Genomic DNA, 9,445 nt, shown 5'->3' on the forward strand with positions numbered 1-9,445 from the left:
CGGTAAGTGGATCCACTTAAAAAAGGAAAACAAAACTAAAATGTATTCATGTCAAACAAAGAAAAAGCTTGATTAAAAAACCACCGAATTTTCGAATAGTGGATGGTTCATACCAAACAAGGCTCCGCTTAACGGTTTCTTGCCTGGCTCATTTTTCGTGCTTAGACCCACCCAAGTTTAGCAGCCTGAAAATAGGGGAGAACCCACCTATGCGCGCCTACTGGTTCTCTAGCGAAAGTCTAAACCGATAATTGGCTAAGATCCGTTCTTCAAAAGAAATAACAAATAAGACCCCACATAGCATCATCTGACAAGTTAGGAAACCCAATGTTCTGACAAGGCTCCGCATAACGGTCTCGTGCATGGCTCATTTACCCACCGAAGTTTAGCAGCCTAAAAATAGGGGAGAACTCACCTATGCACGCCTACTAGTTCTCTAGCAAAAGTCTAAACCGATAATTGGCTAAGATCCGTTCTTCAAAAGAAATAACAAATAAGACTCCACATAGCATCATCTGACAAGTTAGGAAACCCAATGTTCTAACAAGGCTCCGTTTAACGGTCTCTTGCATGGCTCATTTTTCGTACTTAGACCCACTCAAGTTTAGCAGCCCGAAAATAGGGGAGAACCCACCTACATGCGCCTTCTGGTGCTCTAACGAAACTCTAAGCCGATAATTGACCAAGATTTGTTCCTCAAAAGAAATAATAAATAAGACCCCATATAGTATCATCTGACAATTCAGGCAACCCAATGTTCCGACAAGGCTCGACTTAACGGTCTCTTTCAGTCCAAATAAGCCCTTACTAGATATTTTTCAAAAGAGAACATTTGAGATAAGAAGACAGCTCAACCTCAGTTACTCCATTTAGCATTATCCATGTGTATTACTCTGCTTTATTTGTAGCTTGCCCCTCACGGAATAGAAAAGCTCCCTGAAAATGTATCAGTAATTAGAAAAACCACAGCTCCAAAATTCATGTACAGTTTTTTAGTGTCTTTTCTTAAACATTGTTTACAAAATATTGATGAATCGTACAACATGTCAACAACAAAAGCAAGCTTCCAAAAGAAGACTGAAAAGAAAGTAAAATTCGGCACGATGCAGTGTCAACAAGGGCGATAGAGGAGTTTTCTTAAAAAAGGAAATTTTCTTCAAACGACTACCGTTCAACCCCACCGCTAGCAGCTATTGTCCTGTTTGAGTTTTTCCTTTCGGACTTCCCCTCAAGGTTTTTAAAACGCGTCTGCTAGGGAGAGGTTTCCACACTCTTATAAATAATGCTTCGCAACCGATGTGGGATCTCACAATCCTCAGTGTCCTCGCTGGCACTCGTTCCCCCCCCCCCCCCAATCGACGTGGGATCTCACAATCCACCCTCCTTTGGGACCCAGCGTCTTCGCTGGCACTCATTCCCCCTTTCAATCGATGTAGGATCTCACAATCCACCCTTCTTTGGAACCAAGCGTCCTCGCTGGCACTCGTTCCTCTCTCCAACCGATGTGGGATCTCACAAATTGTCTTACTTTATATTGAACCAACATAGACTTCTTCACCAAACGGGTAATCACTATAAGCAAAAATGTACTGTTGTTCCTTTCAATTAATCTGATACTAACAAAAATTTGTAACTTATTCAATTAAAAATAAAAGAAGATTCAAAGCAAAAACATAGACAAACAAATTTGAGAGGCATTTTTTGGTGGTGCTCATCAGTAAAAAATAAGTTGAAAATGTACAAATAGGCGAGAAACATCACCCTAGCATATGCGTTTTAAAAACTTTGAGGAAAAGCCCGAAAGGAAAAGCCCAAAGAGAACAATATCTGCTAGCGATGGGCTTGGGCCGTTACAAATAGTATCAGAGCCAGACATCGGGCGATGTGCCAGCGAGGAGGCTGAGTTCCAAAGGGGGTGAACACAAGGCGATGTGTCAGCAAGGACACTAGGTCCCAAAGGGAGGAGGATTGGGGGTCCCACATCGATTGGAGAAGGGAACGAGTGCCAGCAAGGATGCTGGGCCCCGAAGGAGAACGAAGCATTTTTTTATAAGGGTGTGAAAACCTCTCCCTAGCAGACACGTTTTAAAAATCTTGAGGGGAAGTCTGAAAGGGAAAGGCCAAAGAGGACAATATATGCTAGCGGTCGCTTTGAACAATGTTCTCTTTCTTTTAGAGACATAAGTATCATTGGAAGGAATTGAAGGATTATTCAACCAGTAAGCTCATCAAAACTAAAGAAAAGTTCCTCAAAAGTGTTGGTAAAACGAAAATCAAGAACATAAATGATTTAATAATTTGAAAGTAGATAATAACGAACAATTAATTTGGAGACATGGATTCATCTAGTATTTCAGACCATAACGAAGGAGCACTGACCTCTTTTGTACTCTGTCGTACTCTGTCTGATGTGTTGGAGCTACTCAATGCATTGGCTCGTGAAGAGCTTGAGCAACTTCAAGGCTACAAGCTAGGGAGGGGAATCTTTTGTCATTTGTATCGAGTCAAACGTTCTCTTATTAGTTTCCAAACGCTCACAATGAGGGCTACGTACCTAATCTTTATTGTTGAGATCGTGCTTTGCTAATGGTCATCTGCCTCCATCTACCAAGTGGAAAAGAACCATGTCATTTGTATCGAGTCAAACGTTCTCTTATTAGTTTCCAAACGCTCACAATGAGGGCTACGTACCTAATCTTTATTGTTGAGATCGGTCTGAAGGCGTCCACCATGGTTGCAAATGTTACGAGACCTGGTTCTTTTCCACTTGGTAGATGGAGGCAGATGACCATTAGCAAAGCACGATCAGCTCACAGTGGTAGTCTACGATGGGGAGTCGTGAGAAATGGAACATTTCAGCTATGCCAATACTTAAAATTAGACGTTTAGGAACGATTTGTATCACATGACAACAAGATATCTTCTTAAAAACACAAACACGTGATCTTTTAAAGAGAAGACTCACGTATCCACATAATCCCATAACATCGATAACGATATATACCTCTGTGCTTCTTCGTTCGCAACACCCATAGTTGAGAAGCATCTGCCACAAAAAAAAATGTGTAAAAGGTAAGGTAGAAGGCAGAAAATGTAGCTTAAATCTCAAAGAAACAAGGAAACATAAAGAACATCGAAAGAGAAGAATGATACAGCAATGAAAGAGGCTTTAGCAGCTAACACCAGCTGATGCTGCCTTATTTGGCTCTTTGATCCATTTGCTCTTATGTATATTCCCATTAAACGTTGGATCGTACAAATTTCACGTTAGCCAAGCAAGCACATGAATGCAATACGACTGGAGGAAATGAAAAGACATTTCAGTACACGGATAAAAAAATGTTCTCGAGCAAAAAATACAAAAAGGTCACAGTTTTTTTTTTTTTCTCCAAAAAAAAAAAAGCATAAGGCAAGCCTAACCTTAAAGCCATTATGCAACAGCCTCTTGTTTGTATCAGATCGATATTGAGTTCTATATCCTCTGTCGTTCGGTCGCCTATGATACTAGGACCAATAGGTCAAAAATGGGTAGATATACTCGTCCCTCCCATTGAGCACTAGATTTTTCCTTGCATTCACGATCCGAGTCAATCGTATTTTTGTTTGTTTTTGGTTTTATTTCCTTGATTGAACCTCAAGGAGTTCAGTTTGTCCAAGGCAACGACAAAATTCCTGCACGAACGTTGGGACTTCCCGTCCAAATACCCAGAAATTAATCCTCTATCATTCAAGTCCTTGAGAAGTACTTCACCTCTAGAAACATACTGTTCAGTACTAATAGCAGCAACTAGAACTCTATAGGTGGTCATATTCGGCCAGAGACGTTTCTGTTTCATCTCTTCGTAAAGATCGAGTGCAGCTATAACATCACCTTTAGCACAATAATCAGAAATGAGAACATTGTAAGTAATTACATCAAGCTTCACATGATAATGCTCCATAAGGCTCTTCAAATTTTGTGCCTCCTTAAAATTTCCTTTCTTGCAGAGGACGTGCATCAAAGTTGTAAACGTGCTGGTAGTAGGGATTTTTTGCATCCGAAGCATGCTTCGAAGAATCCAGATTGCCTCTTCAATCTTCCCACAAAGTGCAAGCCCTCGAACCATAGCACACTCTGCAGCATCATCCGAGCTAACACCTAGTGCCACCATCTTATCTTTCAATTCAAACGCCCCTTGTATGTTGCCCACTCGACACATTCCTTTCATCAGAGTGCAATATTGTCCAAACGTAGGGATGAAACCCTTTTCAAGCATTTCAAGCATAAATACAAACGAATTTTGGGAAACCGTCCTTCTAATAAGTCCATCAGTAATAGCTTTTTGTGTGTCTGTATCGAGAGTAACTCGATAAACTTCCATGTTATTCGTCAAATCGATGACTTTATCCAGCTTATTCATTTCGCAACACTTCCTAATGAGCATATTAAATGTCACGTCATCGATAGTAGAACCTTCTGCAATTCCCATTTTCAACATCTTAATTCCAAGTTCCAACATACCATGGTTGCAAAGTCCAAGTATAAGAGAATGGTATGTTAATCTGTCAGGTAAAAAGCCACTTCTCCTCATACGTTTATATAACATAAAGCACGTCATTATATCCCGTCCTCTGGAATACGCATGTAATAATATATTAAACGTAGTCAAGTTAGGCGTTACATTTGTGTTGTTAATGAGAGAACGAACACTAAACCCTTTTCCCATCCTTGAATATCCATCTATAATCGAATTAAGCGCAATTGAATCTAACGAGAGGCCTTTTCCCTCCATTTCCTGCAAAAGAAATACTGCGGCCTTTGACTGGCCAGCCTTGAAAAGGCCATCAATCAAACAGGTGTAGTTAATTGAATTCAATGATAGAACTCCTTTTTGCACGAGTCTTGCCAAGAACACGATGGCACAAACCAATCTCCCGTTTCTAATCAAACCGGCCAGAATATTGGTGTATGTATAACTATCAGGGAGAATATTATTCTGAATCATCTCATCAAATAGAAGAACTGCTTCCAGCAAATTTCCCGACTTACTTATCTCAACAATTAACGTGTTGTACGATATAGTATCCACGCCCAATGGAATACAATGAAGCTTCTTCAATAGTTGTCTTGCTTCCCGAAAATTCTTTCCCCTACATAACGCTTTCAAAAGACTGCCGTAGGTGAACGGACTAGGGTGATGACCACAACTAATCATTTTATCAAATACTGAAAACGCCCTCAACCCATCTCCTACATTTGCATATCCATTTATGATACAATCAAATGTAATAGAATTAGGTGCAAGACCGATCCTACTTATGTGATGCACGAATTCCTCTGCTTCTACTAGTTTTCCATTTTCACAAAGAGAAGTGACCAATAAATTACATGTAAATATGTCAACATTCTGCCCACTCAGATTCATAGCAGCATAGAACTTCATTGCTTCATAAACGTTTCCAGCCTTACAAGAGTTATATACTAATGTAGAGAAAATAACAGTGTTCGGAACGTGTCCTGCTCTATACATTTTAGACATAATCTCCTTCGCCTTCTTAATATTCCTAGCTTTGCAGAATCCATTTATAAGCACTGAAAACGTTATGATATCGGGATCAACACCAACCTTACACATCTCACTTAGTAATTCAAAGGCTTCATCAAGCAACCCATTTCTGCATAAGCCATCCATCATCACAGTATATGCGATAAAATTAAGAGATGTTCGATCGATTCTAAATCTCTCCAAAATATTCCTGGCCATGTCAAATTTCGCACCCTTGTACAGTCCATTTAAAAACGTTCCAATCGTAACCTCATTAGGCCTCACGTCATTCACTTCCATCACGTCCAAAACTCTCAAAGCTTCTTCAAAATTACCATCAATGCAGTGTCCATTAATTAGAATATTGTAAGTTATGAGATTTGGCGAAAGATTAAGCTCCGTCATCTCATCAAAAACCCGAGTAGCAACCCCAATCTTTCCCTCTTTCACAAAGCCATTAATTAAAGTATTGTAAGAAACTTCATTAGGAGTTATCATCTTCTTCCTCATTTTCTTCAAAACTAAATACCCTTGTGCACTTCTACCGTTTCTACACAAACTATCGACAAGCATATTGTAAGTACACACGTCCGCCCGAATTCCCTTCCCTTCCATATGATGAATAAGCTTAAGGGCAGATTTAAATCTTCCTTTCTTACAACACCAACTAAGCAAGGTATTATAACTAACTATCGTCGGAACATAACCATTCCTCTCCATCATTGTTAAAGTATGAACAGCTTTCTTAAGCTTCCCTTGCACACATAGAACATTCATCAATATATTAAAACTCGAAACATTCGGACGAACTCTACTGGTAAGCATTTCCTTAAAAAAGGACCAAACCAAGTGAGCTCTACAATGCTTCACCATGGAAGCCATGATCATGTTACAAGTATAAACAGATGGCTTAAACCCACGAATGATCATGGAAGAAAAAGTATTAACAGCGTGCTCAATCATTCCTTGTCGCAAATAAACTCTAATTAAAAGGTCAAAAACGGCTGGATTTGAGCTGCAAACAGGGTATGTATCCATAAGAATACCAAAAGGAAAATTCGACCCAGAATTGCTCAGTGATAGATGTTTCAGAATTGATTTGGCATGATCGTATAATCTAGCTTTAACGAGTATATGAGTAGTAATACCGAGTATATACGTGCGGTGATTGGGTTCCAAACCAGGCTGCTTGATAATCCACTTGAGGAATTTCCACGCTAGAACTCCATGAATCGGTCTGAGTGAAGCGAACTTATAGTTCATGTGATTCAGTGACTCCCAGCGACCAACGGTGAGGATTGTGTAAATGCTCTTCTCCATGGAAGCATTCGAGAGCGACGAGACTAATTAGGGTTTCCCGCGGCGCGGATTTCTCCACCTCTCTGAAATTCTCTAGATTGTGCGGTGATTTTCGATGCTTCACATGTATGAATCAATCAATTTCACGGTGATTTGTCCAGCAAGATGGAGATTACGAGTTCAAATTCAATGACTAGCAAGCAATGTATCTCGGTTTCATAATCGGAACCAAAATCTTGCATAACATGCATCATAAATCTACGAATTCACCAACCCAAAATATAAAATCTCTTAAAATTATAAAAAAGAAATTCAAGAACATCTATTATTCATCAAGTCTTCACGTGATTTGATAATCCAATTCACTCAAAGATTTAATTGGATTAGTTTTTTTTTTTTTTTTTTTTTGAGTTGGGTTGAATTGTCCGTTCATTGGGACCGAGTGCGACCAAATCTCTATCTAGAAGATCTATTTTAAAACCGTAAGGCTGATGGCTATACATAACAGCCCTGACAGTATCAAATACTGAGACCAATCTTAGCATTTTGTTTATTTGCTTTCACGTCTGTTAAATTTTATTATTAACTCGTGAACCAGTTAGTTTGAACGTGATTAAGAACGGGTTGCTTTGTTTTTTTTTTTTTTTTTTTTTTTTTGTCTCGGTCGAAATATTTTCCAAGAAGTACTTTGATCGTGTTTTTGCTCGGGTTACTGAAATGAGCGTGTTGTTTACTTAAAAAAACCCCTCGTTTTTTCGAGAATTTTGAAACTATTTGCAATCTTCTCGCTTCGTTGTCAATACTTTCTTCGGTTACTGATTAAGATGAAGTTCTGTGAAAAAAACCCGTCATATTTAAAATGTCACGAACCGTTCGAGTCGGTTGAGTTCCCATGTTACGAAGATCTCTATCTTCTCTTCAAACTTAAACGTCAATTGCAATGATTCGATAAAACAACTTAGTAGGATAGAAATAATAGATACGATAGCTAACGAAAAACGTTACTACAAACATGTAGTTTATTTCATAGGTCGTGATAATCGACGATACTAAACGTCTGAAACTTTTCATAGCGTTTTATTTAAAAGATCGAACGGGTTTCGAATCCTAAGCATCGGACCACGTAATAGCCACTTTGCCCACATCTTTATCAAGCTCCAAGGCACTCCACACCGCATCAGACCCATCCACTATATTATTCTCACACGGTGGCAAACCAGCATGCTCCGCATCGCACCCATTCACTGAGTCGCATTGATCCACCACCTTAGCCACCACCGATCTTCCATTGGACGTCGTGATCTTTATCATCTTCCCACATCTCGAGCCCCCGTTATACCAACCAGTCGACAACGCCACGATTAGTTCCGAGTTGTCGTGGAAGCTCTCGTCGCACTGCGACGGAGCTCCACCGTCCCCACCTTCGCTGAAATCGTTGTTTGTCAGCGTAGCTTCGGTCGAGGAAGTCACTAGTGGTGAGCATTCGTATTGCGGGAAGGATTCTCCATTGCACTCCAAGGTTCCCGTCGGCTGGCAATCACTCGTCGGAGATGGCGAGGATCCGCCGGTAGAGCATTGGGTAGTGCCGATGTCGGGATCGTCGTTGCAGACGCCGTCAATGCAAATCAACAGGCCGTCACAATCGTCGAGAGTTTGACATGGACCGTTACACGAAGAGGTTGATAGAGAGAGGTGAGGAAGAAGAATAAGAGATACGAAAAACGCTAAGGTTGCCATGGAGGTTGATGTGAGTAGAAAAGAGGGGCTTCTTGCCCTTATATAGTTGAAATAAATATCTTTTTAGTCCCTCATTTTATAAGATTTTGCTATTTAGTCCTTTTGGGAGACTTTGGTTTTGACTTTGAATTCTAGACCCGTCATTCTAAGTTATTGTCATTTTCATCCTCCGTTTAGCTAACAGAAAAAAATCTCTTCACGGTCCGTCTCAGGTGGGTCCCTTCTTTAATATAATTTAAACATATTGTCTTAGTTGTTCCCGTCCCCGACTCTATTTATGTAACAACCTAAGCTCACAACTAACAAATATTGTCCATTATGGCCCGTTACATATTGTCGTTAGCCTCATGATTTTAAAACACATCTATTATGGAGAGTGTCTAGCCCTACTTCAACCAATGCCTCACACTGTCCGGTGAGGCTCTGATACCATTTGTAACGGCCCAATGTTCTCACTGGCGCACGTCTAGTGTCTAGCTCTGTTACCATTTGTAACAACCTAAGTCCATCACTAGCTTTGTCCGCTTTGACCCGTTACGTATTGTCGTTAGTCTCACGGTTTTAAAATGCGTCTACTAGGGAGAGATTTCCACACCCTTATAAGAAATACTTCATTCCCCTCTCCAACCGAGATCTCAAACTGTGAGGCCGACGACGGTACGTAACGGGCCAAAGCGGATAGTATCTGTTAGCGATAGGCTTGGACTATTACAAATGGTATCAAAACCAGTCACTGGGTGGTGTGCCAATGAGGACGCTGGGCCTCCAAGAATAGTGGACTATGAGATCCCACATCGGTTGGAGAGGGAACGAAACATTCTTGATAAAGGTGTGAAAACCTCTCCCTAGTAGACACGTAACAATACGTAACGGACCAAAGCGGA

General features: G+C 40.3%; 2 protein-coding genes across 8 annotated transcripts; both read right to left on the minus strand.

Moving 5' to 3' along the window:
- Positions 1-251: 251 nt before the first annotated feature.
- On the minus strand, positions 252-6,898 carry LOC111797178 (PPR superfamily protein). Of its 7 annotated transcripts, none has more exons than XM_087124955.1 (6): positions 3,421-6,898; positions 3,184-3,298; positions 3,005-3,046; positions 2,692-2,823; positions 2,380-2,470; positions 252-936 (listed from the first exon to the last, which is right to left on the minus strand). In XM_087124955.1, exon 1 carries the CDS (start codon positions 6,843-6,845, stop codon positions 3,588-3,590), a length of 3,258 nt encoding a protein of 1,085 aa, XP_086981081.1. In that variant the 5' UTR covers positions 6,846-6,898; the 3' UTR covers positions 252-936; positions 2,380-2,470; positions 2,692-2,823; positions 3,005-3,046; positions 3,184-3,298; positions 3,421-3,587. The 7 variants fall into 7 exon arrangements, with proteins under 7 accessions (XP_086981081.1, XP_086981079.1, XP_086981078.1 ...); XM_087124953.1 differs by having other exon boundaries at positions 3,154-3,298; XM_087124952.1 differs by adding an exon at positions 2,555-2,604 and having other exon boundaries at positions 2,692-3,046; positions 3,154-3,298.
- An 875-nt stretch (positions 6,899-7,773) lies between these two features.
- LOC111797675 (kiwellin-like) lies at positions 7,774-8,561 on the minus strand. Its single transcript, XM_023680759.2, has one exon. It carries the CDS (start codon positions 8,559-8,561, stop codon positions 7,932-7,934), a length of 630 nt encoding a protein of 209 aa, XP_023536527.2. The 3' UTR covers positions 7,774-7,931.
- Positions 8,562-9,445: the final 884 nt, after the last annotated feature.

Source organism: Cucurbita pepo, chromosome 6 (assembly GCF_057944985.1).
Source record: "Cucurbita pepo subsp. pepo isolate OVF chromosome 6, ASM5794498v1, whole genome shotgun sequence".
Classification (NCBI taxonomy): domain Eukaryota; kingdom Viridiplantae; phylum Streptophyta; class Magnoliopsida; order Cucurbitales; family Cucurbitaceae; genus Cucurbita; species Cucurbita pepo.

Excerpts from the sequence above, each read along its gene's own strand:
- LOC111797178 (XM_087124955.1), bottom strand. The coding sequence starts at position 6,845 with ATGGAGAAGAGCATTTACACAATCCTCACCGTTGGTCGCTGGGAGTCA.
- LOC111797675 (XM_023680759.2), bottom strand. The coding sequence starts at position 8,561 with ATGGCAACCTTAGCGTTTTTCGTATCTCTTATTCTTCTTCCTCACCTC.